The following is a 20,089-nucleotide window of genomic DNA, read 5'->3' as shown; positions in this document are numbered from 1 at the left end:
TGCTAATACTAATGTCATGGACCTGGTGAAAACATTAATTATGAGGATTAGTGAACTCGAAAAAAAAGTAGAGAATCTAGTGATAAAGGATGTGTCAGAAAATACGGAAACCACCATACAGAGTCTAATCCAGTCCAACGAAACAGCCAGTGAAGAGATTAGGAATTTGAAGAGGGAAAATGTTGAACTGAGGAGGAAACTTGAAGAGAGTACTAATAAAATGGAGAAGGTGAGTAATGTATTAGAAGAACATAAGGCAAAGTGGGCACACGTAGAAGAAGAACAGAAAGAAGTGGTCAGCTTAAGAGAGATCATCCAGGAAGAAAGGGAAATGAACAAGAAAGAAATGGAAGAAAATGTAGTGAAAATACTGAAGAAAAAAAGAGAAAATAGTGAGAGAAACTGTAGAAAGGAACAGATGTGTGGTAGTATTTGGAAACAGGGAAGAGGAAGAAAAGGTTAGGTTCACAAGACTCGAGAGAGACACGAACATGGTGAGAGGAATATTAGGCAAGATTGACCCGAAGGAGACAAGTGGGTAAAAGAAATTGAGGAAGTAAGGAGGATAGGGCCTTATAAGAAAGGGAAACAAGACCAATGAGAGTCAAGTTTACATCAGAAAGTGTAATAAATGAGATACTTAAAAAGTGACCTGGAAATTAAGCAAAGAGGCGGGGATGGAAAATATTATAATAAGAAAAGATCTGAATGAAGAAGAAAGAGAAGTTTTAAAATCATTAAAGGAAGAAGTAAAGGGAAAAAATGATAAGAGGACAGAGGAAGAACGTAATACTTTTTTTTTGGAGAGTATTGGATATGAAAGTAAGGAAATGGTATTTAAGGAAATAGAAGTGAAGGAAACTAGGGGGGATGGTTGTGAAAGATCAGAAGTTGAGGAAGTGGTACGGACAGAGAGTAGGAGGGAAGAGGGTATTAATAATGTCAAAAATAATTTGAAGGTGATATATACTAATGTTGATGGTTTCATATCGACAAGGATCGAAATTAATGATTTCTTGAGAGAACATGAACCTGATGTCATGTGCTTTGTAGAGACCAAATTAAGAGAAGATATTGATGTTCATTTGGGAGATGGTAAATACAAACTGTGGAGAAAAGACAGAAAAGAAAATAAGGGAGGAGGAGTGATGATAGCAGTGAAGAACAACATAAATGTAGATACTGTGGAAATGGGAGAAGGCAGGGCTGAAGTGATATATATGAAATTAGAAACTGGAGAGAATGTTAAGAGAGATATGGCGGTAGTGTATGTTCCCCAAAGACGCGAGAGCATGGAAGGATGACGAATACCATGAGATGTTGTCAGATATGGCTAGCTATTTGCAAAAAATAATTGAGAAAAGCAATAATATAATTTTGGTGGGTGACTTTAATTGTAAAGAGGTGAACTGGGAGGAATGGTACTCGGGAGGCGGCGAGGATTCATGGGGCACTATGTTATTAAATATAATAATGAATAATGTGATGACGCAGTGGGTCAAAGAAGAGACACGGTTTCGAGGTGAGGACACACCAGCAAGGTTAGATTTACTGTTCACCAAAGAACCCGATGTAATAGAATCATTGGAATATCTCTGTCCTTTGGGAAAAAGTGATCACGTGGTCATTGAGTTCCAGATGTTAATAGGAAACGTCGAGCCAAGAGACGAGCTTCATAGACAGGGAAGATACAACTTTGGCAAAGCAAATTTTACAGGATTGAGAAACTTTTTTGAAAATGCGGATTGGAGAAAATTCAGAGAAACAAGAGAGATACAGAGGAAGTGGGATATCTTTCTAGACCTCTATAATTTGGGAGTGGAAAAATTTGTACCAAGAATAAGAGGGAAAGAAAACAGGAAAAAGGAGTGGTTTAATACAAGGTGTATGATAGCCAAAAAAGAGAGAGATAAGGCGTGGAACAATTGGAGAAAGAGAGGTAACGACAGAACAAAGGAAGAATATAAAAGAACAAGAAACGAATACACAAGAATACGTAGGGAAGAAGAAAGGAATTTTGAAAAAGGTATAATTGACAAATGCAAGGATGAACCCAAACTGTTTTATAGATTTGTTAATGGCAAACTGAAACAAAAGGAAGGAATCACCAAGCTGAAAGTAGATGGAGAGGTCTTTAAGGATGCGGCAATGCAAGCAGAAATAATGAACAAACGTTTCCAGTCAGTTTTCACTAAAGAAAAGGAGCTTGTGGAAGGGGAGGAGTGATTAGAAATGTTCCGGTGATGAAAGATATAAAAGTGGAGGTGCAGGAAGTGTATAAATTACTGGAAACTCAAGATGTAAGGAAAGCCCCAGGACCTGATGGAATTTCTAATTGGGTACTAAAGGAATGCAGAGAACAACTGGTGGATAAAATTCACAGCTTAATTGTATGCTCACTGGAAGAGGGGAAAGTGCCAAAAGAATGGAAGAGGGCAAATGTGGTACCAATTTACAAGGGAGGAAACAGGGAAGAACCCCTGAATTATAGACCAGTGTCTCTAACCAGCATGGTCGCAAAATTGTGTGAGAGAATCCTGAAAGACAGATGGATAAAATATCTGGAAGAGATGAATATTTTGGCTGAATGTCAGTTTGGATTCAGAAGTGGAAGGTCATGTGTTTCAAACTTGTTGAGCATTTACTCAAGAGCGATTGATGTGGTACAGGAGAGAGATGGTTGGGTGGATTGTGTGTACTTAGACTTAGAGAAGGCCTTTGACAAGGTACCTCATAAGAGACTAATGTGGAAACTAGAATATATAGGAGGACTAAAGGGGAAACTTCTGGAATGGATGAGAGACTTTTTGAGAGACAGACAAATGAGGACAGTAATAAAGGAAAAGATGTCTGGATGGAGGGAAGTAACAAGTGGAGTCCCTCAAGGCTCAGTGTTGGCGCCAGTAATGTTCCTGATTTACGTAAATGATATGGTAGATGGAGTGAACAGTTATGCGAGTCTGTTTGCTGATGATGTAAAGATCTTGAGGAAGATAGAGGTTGAGGAGGATTGTAAACTTCTGCAGGAGGATTTGGATAGGATACACAATTGGAGCCGGACGTGGGAAATGAAATTTAATGTAAAGAAATGTAAAATATTGGAAATGGGTAAAAGTACCAGGAGACCATCACTGAATTATTTTTTGGGTAATGAATTAATCACAAAAAGGAGAGAAGAGAAAGATTTGGGAGTGCTGGTCCAAGATAGTTTGTCACCAGAAAAGCACATTAACAAGATAGTTGGAGAGACTTATAAGCTCTTGACTAACATAAGAGTAGCATTTCATTATATGGATGAGGAAATGATGAAAAAATTGATAGTGGCCATGATCCGCCCCAGGTTAGAATATGCAGCGGTAGTGTGGTGCCCACACAAAAAGAAAGATATAAACAAGATTGAGAGAATACAAAGAACAGCAACTAAGATGGTCCCCAGTCTGACGGACCTGTCATACAGAGAGAGGCTGGAAAAACTGGATTTGCCTTCGTTAGAGGAAAGGAGAAAGAGGGGAGACATGATTGCGGTGTTCAGGACCATGGTGGGAGTAGATAAAATTGACAAAGAAGATCTGTTTGTATGGGATAAGAGAGCAACAAGAGGACATGGAATGAAATTGAAAAAGTCAAGCTGCTTGAAGGATATCAAGAAATATAGCTTTCCTTACAGAAGTATAGACTTATGGAATAGCCTGGACAAAGAGATCGTCCAGTCTAAAAACTTAAACGAGTTTAAAGTTAAATTCGACTTATTGAGAAACAGCGACGGAAACCCACGAGCATAGTACATTCCGTGTATATCACAATTAGGTATATTCTTAAATATTTGGAACGACTTAGACAAAGAGGTGGTGCACGAGAAAAACATTCATGTGTGTAAAGGTAGACTTGATAAATGTGGATATGGAGACAGGACAACACGAGCATTGCTCAATTCCTGTATACTACAAATAGGTAAATACAAATAGGTAAATACACACATAATCAATCATTGCCTTCCTTTCATTCAGTTCTCCTCCCACCCTTCTCATCACTCGCCATGTATACCACTATTATCAGTTATGAAATTTTCCTTTATATTCATGCAGTTTTTTGTTAAACTTTTTTTTTTTTTTATATATAACTTCAACAATCAGTATTGGTATCAGTATTTTGAATGATGGTACTATTAAAATCAGTATTGGTATCAGTATTTTGAATGATGGTACTATTAACGTCCTGTCATGCTGACCCTTTGCTTACATCTTCATTTTATAGACTAATACCATTGTTTGATATGCAGCCATAGCTGGGCTTATTAATAATAGTATTGCTTCTGAATAGTATTGCTTCTACATAGCTGTCTTTGTAAACCATTTACTATTATAGCTAATGAGGAAGACCTTCATGTGGTGGTAGTGATACTTGAGATTAGAGAATATTTCCACTCAGAATGCAGACATACCTTGAATTCCCTACTTTTCGTCAATGAAAGCTTGAGAACTGTGGCAACAGTTTTTAACCGAAGGCTGTGGTGTACCTTCCAGACATCTATGATTTGACATTTAGTAGTGAAACTTACTATTTTTCTAGCTACTTAATTTCCAGAGAAATACAGTAAGCACATAAAAAGGAATAACTGCAACATTAGGCAAGTTGACCTATGTTAGGCAGCTTTTGTCAGAGGATATAGGTAAAGCATGAGAGTAACACAAGAGCTGTAAATAAAAAATATACTTTCAACTGTCTGTCCGTCTATAGCCAGACACCCTGATCCTGGAGGGGGTGGCCACAGTCAGATTGATTCTGTGTCACCCAGCTCTTTGTCATCAGGCTGCCCAACCTCCATATCACACCAGCCTCATTCATGCACAGGTAAATCAACCATCTAGCTTACCTTTAAGAATAACAGCAGGTCTCAAGGTTTTCCTATTTCAGAGTAGTGATAAAGTAAAAGCACTTAGTTTCATGGCTTTTGGCATTCTTTAGAGACTGGTCACTGGATTATTAGGTGCAGTTCTTTGAGTGGATATCTTACATGAGTACCAGTCCGTGGACTATATTGGCTTCTGCACTCCTCATGGGGCAACATAGGATTGGATGATGGATGGATGGCAAACCAGATTAGAAGAATTTGTTGATATAAAAGTCTTCACTACAGTATGATCTGTATCACTCCTATTAGATCCACTACAGAACAAGACATTCTCCTTAGAGGAAGAGTGATAGCCAGAAGGAACCCATCACCATGCTCGTGAAGTACAAGTGGGGGATGGGTGTCTGTAGAAGAATGATAAATATGAAAGTGGAAGCCCAATGGATGTTTGTGTGTGTTAGGGTTTGTGCAATATGTGCCATCAGTTATCTGATAGGGACTGTAGCTTTGTGCTGACATTAGTTCACCATCCTTCATTTGGGGGGATAGGGAGGGGTGAGGGCCATTTGCAAGCCCAGCTGGAACCTTGGGGTGGGATGTCTCCTCATATGGGCAAGTCCTCCATCCAGGCCCAGCAGTGCCATCAAGGAAAGTGGCCCACTCCAGCAAAGAAAGCTGTAAGAAGAACATCAAGATTTTAAAAAATCAAGAAACAAAACTATTTCCGGTAAAAAATCATATTAATATAAGAGGCATGACATTCATTGCTTCAGCTCAAGACCCATGCCACTCTTGTAACATCATGTTGCATCACCCCCATTCACATAGAAACAAGAAAGACATAACTGCCCAACACCATACAGAGTGTCTTAGCAATCTTCCTCCACCTCCAACCAACACTACAATTCACAAACGTATACATAACACAAAAGCCAAGACAGCCATTCAAACTTTCAGCCAACAGCATCCTTCAAGACACCACCAGATATATACCTCTGGGAAACTTCCCTACCCAGAGAGACATCAGTACACCTAGCCACCCACCACCACCCTTCTCTGTTACAATACCAACACAAAATACAACTCACAATGTACTTTACCCACACAACAATGCAGCCCCTACACCACATCACATTTACTCACCATATGTACCACACTATCACAACACAGACAGTCCTTCAACATAGCCTCAGCAAATGACCTCTGGAAGTAACCATTTGAAATCATCAGTTTCCTGCAGTCCACTGGGTTCACAGTGAGGTGAGCTTGGGAGTTGCAGCAGCAACAACAACAAAGATCTAGATTCCATGCCATGACCCAGTGATGGGCATCAAGTAACAAAATTGTCCAAGTCAGTTCTGATACATTGGTACGTGGGAATCATTAAGAGTGATACTGATACAGTGGTACTTATTACAGTAGTTGGTCAAAACGTGTCCGATACTTATGCATGTGTCCCCTATACTGCACTATTATATCCCCAGTTTACCTGCTTTAATTACTGTTTAGCTATGTTATGATAATTTTGGTGTTATCAAAAAAATTAGCTTATGAAAATTTATATACGATAAATGCAGTAATCCCTCCAAGATCCAACGTAATAGAGCCAGAGGCACGTCCAGGACTTGGTTTTGTCCGGGACTTGGGAAAAATGCCCCTGGACAGGTACTTACAGACCCCAACCCAACCTAACTTTAAAAGCCACCTAAATAACTCCCTACCGGACATGCACAGCACCTATTTAAGACCCTATTCACACAAATAAGGAACCTAAACTATAAAATAAATGTAAAGGAACCAGAGAATGAAAAATTAGAAGTGAGTATGGAAAATATTTAGGAGTGTACAGGGTACTTACGACACGTCTGTGACCATCGCGAAGATTAACCCACCTCTATGGCTCCAACAGTGGTGAAGGTGCACTTGAAGCACGTGCAGTAATCCAGCGTTGTACTGCACTTAATCCTTTACACTGTGATTTATTATTGTTTAACACTGCATTCTGTTCTTACTTGCAACATGCCAGTGTTGCACTCAGCACTTAATCCTTTGCACTCTAAATCCTAATTTCTTAGCACTGCATAACAGTGTAAATTCCCATGTGGTCTAGTGATGAGGTATTGCAGTTTATTCACTGTCCACAAGTCTAAAATGTCCAGAACTTTGGGTGTCCGGGACTTGGGCGTCCGGGTCTTAAAGGGATTACTGTAACTCTAAAACAATCCGAAATACAGTACACTTAACAAAATACGGGTTTTCAAGTTACAACAGGATGATGAGCACTAATAAAATCTCCAGGCTTCTCTGAGCACATGAGAGAGGAACATGACAGTTATAATTGTTTGTCATATTTCACAGTCCTGAAGAAGGATTGACTTAGAAACATATCTTTAATTTTCTTGATATAATTTTCAGCTTCACGGCCATGTTCTTTTGTTTCATCTCTTGCATCTTGTCCCAACTTACTAGAATAGGGAATAGTCATATATTCACTAACTGACACAGTGAATTGCTTAGTTCTGTGAATGTCCATTAACTTATCAAAAATAGAGGAATGGAATTCAGCTGAGAAGAGTCACAATCTTGTTGCATTTAGCTGTAATTATTAGGCTATGTTGTAGAAGTAAAGTGATGGTAATTGAGAAAGAAGGTGACTCCCAGTGTGATATTACAGTGAATGGAGTGAAACTGGAAGTGGTGAGAGAGTTCAGATACTTGGGTACAGTGGTAGAAAAGAGAGAAAAATGTGCAGAAGTGGAAAGTAGAGTGACACAAGGAAGAAAAGTAGCTGGTACTATGAAGGCCTCATAAGAAACAGAGGCTTGAATATTGCAGCTGCATGAGGCTTACATGCAGGAGTGTTAGTGCCAGCTTTAACATGTGGATGTGAGACTTTGGTGTGGCATGAAAATAAAAAGTCGAGTGAGAGCAATGGAGATGGGACTGTTAAGGAATGTATGTGGAGTGCAGAGAGTGAATAGGATACAAAATAATGTGATTTGTGGCAGATGCAGAGTAAGGAAGTCTGTGGACACCAGAATCAAAATGAGTGTGCTGAGATGGTATGGTCATGTGGAGGGAGTGGATAACAATAGAACGGTGAAAAGGGTATATCAGAGCGACTTTGAAGGAAGGAGGAGGTGATATAGGCCAAGGAGAAGGTGGAGGGATATGGTGGATGAGTGTGTGAGGAAGAGAGGTATAGAAGTCAATGAGACTAGGGGACTGACAAGAGATCGAGCTGGCTGGATGTTCATTGTGAGAAGAAGTACATGATCAGGGATTTGGCACCCCATTTTAACATGACAGCATTCGGATTGACTCTGTCGGATACGTTTATTTGAAGCTTCAGAGTGCAGTGAAAGTTTCTGTCATATCAGATAGCGCCAGGATTCCGGGGGCTTGAATGATGACTGAATGGAAGTGTGGCCCATTGGATTGGGCAAACTTGGACTGTCTGGACGTTGCTACTCCTCACCCTACCCTAGAGTGGGAAAGGAGGTCTGAATGATGATGATGGTGATGTAGAAGCTGTACAATAAACTCTCAGTTATGAGGCGTAATTCAGCCAACCTCCATTTATGTTATTGCAGAACACCGGATATTGCATAGTACCCTTCCACCGGCTCAACATTTGGTGTTGAGCTGGAGAATGTGTTACCATCTGTCTCAACCCTCTATCCTGAAAACTTTCTCATGAGAAAAAGAAAATTAAACTTAAAATACAATACAGTATTGATACAGTACATAGTGTACTATGTACTCACCTAGTGTTGGTATCAATGGAGGGTAGAGTTGTACATTGTGGCATACAGTGCAGTGCTTTTAATCTCTTGTGGTCTAGTGGCAGTAATTATTTGGACAGGAATTTCTGAATCACAGTGGAGCACTAGGACACGAAGCATTGAGAGGCCACAAGCCTTGCAACAACAACAACAACAAGCAAGGCATGGATGGCTGCAGGGTAAGTCACAGTACTAGGGTTTTGCTACCACATAGTCACAAAAGCAGAGGCATAGATATGTCTTCATTGTACAAGATCCACAGGAGAGAATGAGAGAGCAACGGTAGGCTCGGGACACCGGGTGGGCCGTTCCCACAACTCATTCTGAATGGCTGGCTTGTTGCGGGCATCCTGATTGGCTGATGCATTGTGGACTTTTCCCGGGCACCAGTTGGCTGCCGCATCTGAGCCGGATGATACGCCTTGCCGCAGGATATTGCATAGGACCGTGGGTTGGTTTCCATTTTGGCACTGGCTATTGCTTTAATAGAGTCGAAAAAATAAGCACTGGCTGTTGCGTTCGGCCTGATATTGTGATGACAGGTATTTGAGAGTTTGCTGTAGTACAAAACTAATGTGCAGCTGTGCACATCAGCATGAAGGTGCAATCTGCTTGCTTGATGCCAGGTGCAAAAATGCCTGATTGACACTGATGACTGTTGATCTGTGTCCAGACTGGTGTAGGCTTGCAGCCAACAGATGACAGCTGTTTAATAAGTGTACATGATCAGTTTGTCTGCTGCAGTGTTGCCCTGACTGTTATATGATGTTTTGCAGTTAGAGGATGATGTATTCATTGGCATTTATAGGTTGTGTGTAAAATGGGGTTGGTGGAGGATTAGTGCCCCTCCCTGTAAAACAATTAACTCTAAGCCCTTGGCCACCCCGTCTGGGATACATGGCGTCTGGCAATGAATGAATGAATGAATGTGTAAAAACGAAAAAGAAAGAAATTATGAGTAATGCACGTGTATTTTTGCTTTGTGATATTATTACACCAAATGTTGGATCTTTGGATAATTTTTTAAATGCAGACCTATTAAATTAAGTAATACAAATAAGACTGCTGTATTGATGGATCTGCCAACATTTTGCATTTTGTAAATCTTAGGATTCTGATTTTAATTAATATTCAATAATGTATTACTGTATTTTGTGGTAGGTAGTGGCGACCATCATCCAGTCACTTGATGTAGTGCTGCCTACTTCTTCCTTAGCCTTTATCATTCTTTTTCTGTGCCTGCCCTCCTCTCTTCCTATTTCTCCCATCTTTCCTGTCACTTCTTATTGCTTTTCTTTCCCTTACAGGTGGCTTTACATCGAGTGACAAGCCAAATGGTTTCATGTAAGCCAAGAAACCATTTACAATGCTGGGTGGTAACCATATAACCAAACCATACGTGCTCCCTACGTGTCAACAAGTGGGTTGGTGTAGGGTTAGTGCCCCTCCCCATAAAACAAATAACTCAAAGTCAAATGACCACCCCTTACGGGATTATGGCGTCTGGCAATAGATAGATAGTATTAGAGTATCATTATTTTTTATACATTATGAGAAACAGACTAAAATGATAGTACTGTATTAGTGTATCGTTATTTTTTATACATTATGAGAAACAGACTAAAATTATACCAGTACAATGATATTTCCATTATGTAACTGAAGTGATATTGATACCACAACAGAAGTATCAGTCAGTATGTATCAGATTAGTATATTGTGACACTGCCCATCATTTCCCGCACCCATGCATCACAGTTTGTGGACACCATATCTGGGTAGCCAGGCCACCTTTTATTGTTGCAGTTAAAGCAAAGGTTCTTGATTTGCAGGGTTTTGTGTCCCATCTGCAGTGACTACGATATGTTATGTTACAGTTATTTGTTTAAACAAACAACTGTAACATAACATAAGATGGTATGGAGCACAAGGGCTTAAGAGTAAATACAGATAAAACAAAAGTGATGATATCTAGGGTTGGTGGCAGTACTGTCAAAGAAGAGGGAGAGTGGCCATGTGCAGTTCGCCACTAGAGCATGGGAAGTCAATTTGCCACTAGAGCATGGGAAGTAAGTCCATCTTGTGCGGTGTTTATGATAAGTATGTGCATAAGAGGTGTAATGGTATTAGAGGTAGACTGAGATAATGCTGATTTTGTGTGTGCAGCATATTGGGGAGAGCAGGTGATTGTCAGGTGTGAAAAGATTGATCTTTCTGATGAGTCTCTTGAGTGTTTGGAAAAATTTTCTTATTTGGGAGACATGTTTTGTGCTGGAGGTGGGTCTGGAGCTAGCTTTGTAGCTAAGGTGAGAAGTGGTTGAAAGAGGTTCAGGGAGCTGTTGCCTCTCCTGACATTGAGAGGGCTCCCCCCTACGTGCTAAGGGATCTATGTATGCAGCATGTGTTAGGAGTGTAATGCTGTATGGTAGTGAGACATGGGCAGAAAAGGAAGAGGATATTCGCAGGCTCAAATGTACAGAAATGACAATGACTAGGTGGATGTGCAGTGCGTCCCTGCGTGCAAGGCCTTGGGGGGCAGGGTTTATGATGGAAGAGTTGAGAGGTAGGATTGGACTGGAGTGTATTGGTGTTGTGATGAGGAGAGGTAGATTGAGGTAGGTTGGGCATGTGGAGAGGATGGGGGTTGATAATTGGGTGCAGAAAGTGAGAAGTGTGGGGTGGGGTTGTGAGGAGTAGACCGAGAAAGACATGGGACAAAGTCATGAAGTGTGACTTCAGGGTTAAGGGACTGAACAGGGAGGCTGCCATAGATCGAGCAGCATGGAGAGCTGCCATTAGGTGACCAAGGCCAATGCATGCAAGCATGTTGGAGCCTTCAAAAATGAAACATGGACTATGCGTAGTTGTTTTCATTTAATGGCAGGTCCTTTAGTTTAGTGATCTTGAGTCATTTTCCTCAGTCCCATATCCCAAAGTCCTCCATGCCTTATCTCATGTATTCCTCAGTCTGTCTCTGGCCATTATTCCTTCCACATTCGTATCAGTGACCCCCCCTCAACCAGTCTCCCTTCCCCTTCCTCTCAAGTTGCCCAAACCATCTTAACCATAATTTGGACTTGCTATGTAATTTGATATTACAATTAAATGTTACTGTCATCCATAGAAAATACCACTTTATTCTTCTTTGTTATAACTGGATTTTCTGTCATCTAACTGGTAGACATTAAACCCTAAGCAACTGTTGTACTTGAGTATCAGAAAATCAGTGGCACAAAGAATTATCAATATTATCAGTTGAGCCAGTGCATCAATATGTAGTGAGTTCATCTGAACCTTGCAACTGAAGACTACCTGAATTTTCATTCTTGCAGCTGATTGGCTGTCATTTTGAACATAAGAAGAGAAGATAACCTCAGTAGGCTGGTTGGCCCATGCTAGACAGCTCCAAGAAGAGTAACTGAACTACTAGAATGAAATAAGAATAGCAAAGAAGGCTTTCCTCTGCCCTCAAAACCCTCCAGCCGAAGCCGGGAGGAAAAAGTCAGAAAGAACACAACACAGTATAGAAAAACTGGCTTGGACATTTTATAGGAAAGAGTGAAAGGAGAAAAAGAGACTATCATAGTGTAACCTGAAAAGGAAAAGGAATGGATTAGTACTGGTCATAAGATTTTTTTTTTTTTTTTCTATATCCACCCCATATTTGTCATATGCTTATCTAGCCCATGCTTGAAACTCTCAGTGGAAGAGGCAGCAACTACTTTACTAGGTAGCTTATTCCATTCGTCTTCTACTCTATTGCCAAACCAATTTCTACCTATTTCCTTACTAAAATGTAATTTTTCCAGTGTGAAACCATTACTTCTAGTTCTATCCTGTATGCTCATTTTAACCTCTCCATGGCCGCCGGCGTCGAATGACGTCTAGCCGATAAATTGCCACAGGTGTCGTTTGAGCGCGGCCTATGAAAAGCTGCAAAAAATTTTGGGAGGTGAACTAACGTTCTGAATATCTTCACACCGACCTACACTACACTCCCATACACCTCATCAAGCAGTTCAAAGCCTGCTGCTGTGATGAGTGGATTTTCGATTTTTTCGCTCCTAGCCATGCCTAAAGAAGCGCAACTACACCCATTATCTCGACCCAGGCAGAACATATCATCTTTGTCCTCTCTTGCAAAACACACACAACCACCTATTTATGATTATGAAGTAATACAGGCATATACAAAAAAGACATGATAGTAAGTGAAAAATACATTTTTGTTTTGGTATCTTTACCCGTTTGCTCAGGCCTGCTGTAATGGTTTGGATCATTTGATGCAGTGCAACTTGTAGAAAACTAGAAACCTTCGGGAAGTGAATGAAAATCAGGGACATGAGACTGACCTTGACTTCACCCGGTCACATATCATCTATCAGTTCACCACCAGCTGTCATTACGGGTGGATGTACGATTTTTTTGCTCGTGGCTATGGCTAAAAACACATAGTTACACCCATTATCTCGACCCAGACAGAAAATACAATCTATTTCCTCTCTTGCAAAACACATACAACCACCCTGTTTATGATATATATATATATATATATATATATATATATATACTGTATATGTCTGAGAGAGAGAGAGAGAGAGAATGATGGCAAAAATACTCAAGGTCACTGATGGCATTTGAACAAAATGAGGATTTCCACCTACCATTTATGACTGAAATGACTGGAGGTTTGGTTGCTTTCTCTGCTAACAGGACAATGTATTATGCATAAAGACTCCAGGGAATATGACTGATAAATGGTGTGGAAACTCTGGCACCTTCTTTGCCACAGATTTCATAAACCCGGGACTCTGTGGATGAGTGGGATCATCAATATCAAATTTAAAACTTGCCTATGTTTCTTTCCGATATCTGCTATCACTACTGTGTTTCACAATCTACTTATGACTTCCCAGACTGGGAAACTTGCCTGTTAATACTGTATTAACCTTTCTGCGGCGGATGATATACAGTAACCTTATGTGATTCTAATCAGCAGCGGACAACATAAACGTATATGATGCTTTTCTTTTTTTCATACTTAATCAAACCATATCAAGCTGAAATGCTGTCGAATGAACTATTTTAAATGTGTGCCAGCCCTCACCATTGCAGCTGACCTGCCAACCACCACCCATGGATCAGTTCTCATGGGCCTCCAGCCTCAGCAACTTCCCTGTAGCCCCCCCCCCCCATTGCCCAACAACCCAATCATTCTTAATAATGTGACTATCTGGCTGCCTGCCATGCCCCATCTTTGTCCTTCACCCACAGTATACCTACCAAGTGGCTGCCTGCCATGCCCCATCTTTGTCCTTCACCCACAGTACGCCTACCCTTGGTTAGTTCCCGTATTCCTCCAGCTGAAATAATCACCCAGTACCCTTGTCTCTCACCTCTTACTCTTTTTATGCAAAATGACGTTATTACTATTAGTATTAGTGTTATTATTAGCATTACGAATTATTATTATTATATGATGCAGATGAGTACTACTTAGACGGCCAATAAACCTCAGCGCACATTTGTTTTCCCATGAACTTGTGGGTGGCATGACTATTTTACACAGACAGACAGAATGACATACATTATAGCCATACAGAGAGCTATAGATTGATAATCAAAGACAGGCATGTACGTAGATATATATATAGATGAGATTAGATCCAGTGAGGTTAGAGTTGATCACAAAAAAAAAAAGGAAAAAGAAACTATAAATATTGCCCACTGATACGTGTGGCGCCCCACCCAGCCATGTGGTGCGTTACTGGGCCCATTCAGCATGCCAAATAATGTGCAGTAATTGCCCATAATGGCACCAAATGAGGGGACAGACCCAAAATATGGTTATGTTTTTTCTATCTATCTATCTATTGCCAGACGCCTCAATCCCGTTTGGTGTGGCCACAAACAAATCGCCTCCAAGTCGCCCTGTCCCCCGCCATTTCACTGCCCTGCTCCCAACTCACACCCCCCTCTCTCATATACCTCTCCACCCCATCCCTCCATCTCATCCTCGGCCTCCCCCTCCCTCTTCCCCCCTCCACCTCACTCACATACACTCTCTTCGTCAGTCTTTCACCCTCCATCCTCTCCACATGGCCAAACCACCTCAGTGTGTTCCTCATAACGCTTCCTATCACATCCACATCCACACCACAACGCTTCTTTATATCCTCATTCGTCAGCCTGTCTCTCCACGTGACTCCACAGGCTCCTCTTAAATAACTCATTTCCACTGCTCTCACTCTTGACTTGTGTCTTTCCAACAATGTCCAAGCTTCACTTCCATACGTTAGAGTTGGTATCACATTACTGTCATGTAGTAACTTTTTCACTTCCATGCTCACTTCCCTGTTTCTTATCACTGCTTTCAAAGAACCAGCAACCTTTCTTCCCTGCTGTACCCTTTCAAGCACTTCACCCTCCAAACCTCCATCCTTACTCATCACACTACCCAAGTACTTAACGTACTCACATTTTCCAATTCCTCACCATCCAACCTCGCTGTACATTCACTAACTTCACCTCTCTCAAAGACCATCACTTTACTCTTCCCTACATTCATCTTTAGATTCAGTTTCTTACACACTCTCTCAAACTCATCCACCAAGCTCTGCAGCTCCCCTTCGTCTTCACTCAACAACACAGTATCATCTGCAAACAACAGTACAGGGAGTTTCCAAACACTATCTCTCACCAGGGCCACTCCAACATCCACTACCCTACCTTGTACCTCTTTTATTACCCCATCCATGTACAGATTGAACAACCATTGAGACATGACACACCCCTGTTTCAACCCAACTTTCAAAGAGAAAAATTCACTTAGTTCACCATCCACACGCACTGCAGCCTTCGCACCATCGTACATACTCTTCACAGCATTCAGCAACTTCCCATCTACTCCATATATTCTTAACACTTTCCACAATCCTTGTCTATCCACCCTGTCATATGCTTTCTCCAAATCCATGAAAGCCGCATACAACTTCTTTCGCTTCTCTAGAAACTTTTCCACTAAAGATCTAAGAATGAATATCTGATCTACACAACCTCTTCCCTTCCTAAAGCCTCCCTGTTCTTCTCCAACTAATTTCTCTGTTCTTTCTCTAACTCTGTCTATAAGTATCCTACCATACACTTTTCCTATTATACTAAGAAGACAAATGCCCCTATGATTACCACACACTTTTTTCCCCTTTTCCCTTTTCCTTATGTTTTTTACTTAGGACAATATTTCCCGTCATCACAATGGGGTTTCATTTATTTCTGAATACTGTACCTTCATTTTCCCCGATTCTGGGGGTTGCATTTGGTCTGGTATGCCTGCTATGGAGGGGTTAATTATAGGTACATGGTATAAAGATGGAAATGGAAAGAAGCTTTAAATTGCCTCATATCAAAGCAACAGTGTATTAATGTGAGAAATAAAGCAAATAGGGTCAGGTGGGGGTGCTCACCATCCACTCACTCAATGTAGTGCAGCTTTCGGGTGTCTGCCCTGTCCTCTCCTCCATCCTTCTTTCCTTCCATCTTCTTTTGTCTTTCTTTCCTCGTCTTTCTGCCTGTGGGTGACTTTACACTCCCTCTTCTGTCTTTCATTCTTTCCTCTTTCTTCTGTCTGTGGGTGACACTACACTGAGTGAAAAGCCAAATGGTTTCCTGTACACCAGGAAACCATTTTCAGCCCTGGGTGGTAACCATATAACCACATTTTGGCACCTGGTGGTTTAGTGGGTAATTATTGTGCTCCAATCAGATTGAGCCGGTGAAGGTTTATATCCAAGGGGTGATTGGGGTTTATTGCTCACATAATGCCACTCAGCGATGATGGAGGCTGGTCACTCATCTCAAATGTCAGGACCAACTGCCTAGCCCCGGGCTCCTACGCTCCTCATGGGGCAACAGAGGATTGGACGATGGATGGATGGGTCCTTGGAATTATTTTGAGAAAAGCGAGCAGTAGGTCATCAAAAGTAATATTGCAACTTTATCTTGCATTAGTAAGGCCACATTTCGGCTCCGCCATGCAATTTTGGTGTCCTTACTACAGAATGGGTATAGACTTATTAGAAAATGTACAGAGAAGAATGACAAAAATGATACATAATGTTCGGAACCTGTCATATGAAGTCAGACTAAAAAAAAAAAAAGATTACATCTGCACTCACTAGAGATGCGCAGAGTAAGGGGAGACTTAATTGAGGTATTCAATTGGATGAAGGGAATAAATAAGGGAGATATTAGCAAGATATTTAACCCCTCCGTGGCTGAAGGCCGGGAATATTCCGTGCACGCCAGGCCGATGACGGGGCCATTTTTTGAAGTTTCGAAAATTGATTTTTTTTTTCTTGCCATATTGAAGAGAAAGTTCAGATGCACCTAACAGTGCAAATTCCAGCTTCCTAGATGCATTTTATGGCTTGTAGTGGAGCGCGGAAGTTGCGGAAATATCGGCAACCGAAATCCACCACCCAGGGGTGCTGCTGCAATGCAACTGGGCAGGTGGTTATTTTTTTTTTACCTCCAAAAACAATGCAAACAGTGCTGAAATGTTGTGCATATATGAGATATGATGGTATCAAATGATTTCAGTATATAATCTGTTAGGAATGGCTGGAAGAAAAAATTGTTATGAATACTTTTTCACCTTTTTGATATAAAATATGTTTATGGTAGTTTTGAGTTATTTTTTACGTTATTGTTGTGCCTATGCTTGGAAAAGGGAGTGAAAGAGTTGAATTTTCGGTCCTAAATGAGAAAACTGCACGTCCTCCAAGGCTAGACTCTGCCACAGGAGAATAAAGTGGAGGGTCAGATCCGATTAGGAATGCGGAAGTTGAGTTGCAACTTTGAGATCCCACACCACTAGCATGGCTAAAAATAGAATCGTAATGCAGTTTCAGGAGCCTAATTATTATGAATACAGATACAAAGCAAAAATAAATAAGTTTACAGACGGGGGAAAACGTATTTTTCCTGTAATAACATGTTCATCTTTCTCTTTCATTTTACGTTCATCTTTATCATTTTACCTTGTTATTTTCGCAATACTGTATTACCTCAAAAAAAGGAGAGGTAAAGTTTAGGTGGGGGGTCCAAGGGGGTCCTGGGACGCATCCCCCCATTTCTATGTATATTTCAATGGGGAAAATCATTCGGATATGTGAAATTTCGGATTACGGAAGTTTTTTTTTTGGTCTTTATCTCTTTTGTATATTGAAGACTCACTGTATTAAGGTTTGAAAACAAGCTATTTACAGAAAAATGCCCATACTGAGAGAATTACAGTGCCACAATGTAAATAGCCAGGCGTTAAGAATAGAAGTGATGTAGGCTTGTTCACCAGGTGAATCAGCGAATGGGGAGGAGAGCCAAAGGTGGTGGTGAACACTGAAATCACCCAGAAAGGAAATTTCAGACAAAGGAGTAACTGGTAGAATGTGTTCCATCTTAGAAGTAATGTAGACAGAATTTTTCTTAGTTGGTAGTGTTGGAGGAAAAGTACACAGCACATTTATTTAGTGATGAAATAACATGACATCCAAAACCAGAGTGTTGAAAATTCAGAGGATTGAAGCTTGGGAACATGAGAGCAAGGTATGCTGTTGCATACATATATACACCAACCACCCTTGGCTTTGAAATTAGTATAGAAAAGTAGGAGGATACAGGGAAGGATTTTCTATCAGATGCCTCAGACACTTGTGTCTTAGTGAGAAGGTCAGGTTTAGATGAAGAGAGGTGGTGGTCAACAGAGAAAATTATAGGAGAAGACTTGAATGATGCAGTAGTGAATAGAGAGGTAGTCGGATAATGGTTCCATGCATCTCGTTTAGTTGTCACCAAGAAATGGGAGGATGGTAGGGGCATTTATGGTCCCCCCCCCCACACACACACACACACATCCTGGGGACTCCAAGGCTGGGTGTTGAGATGCACTGAGCTGTTGAAAAATTGTGAAATAGGAAGTTTGGTGTGTAATGCACATTTTATTTGGTGTAAACAGTTAGTGGATAATTTATAGGAGAGTATGCTGGAACACTCCTCATGTTACTGAAACACTGAAGAAGTTCAGCAAAGGGGGATGGTGAGAAGCTGGTCCTGAGGGCAGGTGAATTGGGAATTTCATCTCTCTCTCTCTCTCTCACCAACTTTCCATCCAACTTGGGAGTTCTGCCATGTTTGCCTGGTATTTCAGTCCGCTTATCAGTTGTGAGTAACACTCATCTGTTAATATTATACAGCTGAGTACAGTATAAAGATGGAAATGGAAACATGACATGCATTCTTTTACTTGAGTTCCTCTCTTAATGAAAAGCAATGAGGTTCAAGAATAGAAAATCAGGTAGGCTTCAATTGCAGGGTTCAGGTGAACTCACTGTAGTTTGCCATGCTGGTAGGTTTCATGAATATGGTAATTAAATACTGGCAGTTGATCACCTGCTTGGTGCTCCTCTATCTTACCACTTGCCTCCACATGGCCTTAGCTATCATGAGGAGAGGGTTTGTGTCTGGGTTTGCTTCTGAGGACAGGGGACCTGATGCGTAGTGCCTGCTTCTGAAACGGACCGCATGCCTTCCCATGTTACGGATATGGTACTTATAATTTAGCAGCAGTAAATAAAAAATAAAGTAGTGGATAGGATTATCATGAATTTAGTAGCAGAGATGGAGAACAGTGCTTATCCAATTGTGGTAGTAGCAGTGGATCCCTGCCACCTGCCATTGTCCAGATACACACAATGCCATTACCATTATTACTCACCTCATACATACGCAACCGGTAGACCTAGCTGTCTTTTCAGCATTACATTCATGAATAATTTCATTTCTTTTTCCAGTGAAAATATGCATTTAAATTTTGTCTAAAATTGCATTTTGGGGGAGAGGTAAGTTAAAAAGATTGCATACTTAGGGGTTAATGATGCTCTTTCTTCTCTGCAGGTGTTTATGATCGGGTGAAGGAAAATGGTTGGACAAGAAGTCCTGAAAAGCGCCTTTGTTCTGAAGCCTGTCACAACAGTAATAACAGCACTGGCCTGAATAACAATAAGAAGTTTCAGTCATCCAAGGTAAAAATTATCCGTTATTTAGCTGTAATGAAGTGCTGCTGAGTACTTTGTCTCCCCAAGAAATATAGGGTTCAGGTACAGTATTATAATCAGATTATACATTCACCCGTCCCTATGTCTGGTTTTTGATTGGAGATCTGAATGGAAAAGTAGGGCATGTGAAGGTGGATGGAGTAGTTGGAGAGTGGGGTGCCTGCAGAAGTGGATGAGAATGGCAGTGCTCTAGTGGACATTTGTGGGGGGAGGGGGTTGATGATAGCCAGTACCCTCTTTAGACACAAAATGATTATACATTCACGCGTCCTTATGTCTAGTTTTTGATTGGAGATATGAATGGAAAAGTAGGGAATGTGAAGGTGGATGGAGTAGTTGGA

The 20,089-nt window shown here is 40.9% G+C and overlaps 1 protein-coding gene across 1 annotated transcript in view; it reads left to right on the top strand.

Moving 5' to 3' along the window:
• The window catches only part of LOC145416939 (uncharacterized), a 194,041-nt gene that overhangs the window by 28,255 nt on the left and 145,697 nt on the right, over positions 1-20,089 (top strand). Inside the window, exon 5 of the mRNA XM_080285794.1 lies at positions 8,718-8,816. Within this exon, the coding sequence (XP_080141920.1) occupies positions 8,718-8,816 (99 nt within the window). The remainder of the gene's footprint in view (positions 1-8,717; positions 8,817-20,089) is intronic.

This window comes from Coenobita brevimanus, chromosome 108, assembly GCF_032717465.1.
Source record: "Coenobita brevimanus isolate Jiangsu-jjx chromosome 108, ASM3271746v2, whole genome shotgun sequence".
Lineage (NCBI taxonomy): Eukaryota > Metazoa > Arthropoda > Malacostraca > Decapoda > Coenobitidae > Coenobita > Coenobita brevimanus.
Note: the sequence above shows the minus strand (reverse complement) of the source record. Positions and strands in the feature narration are given on the sequence as shown.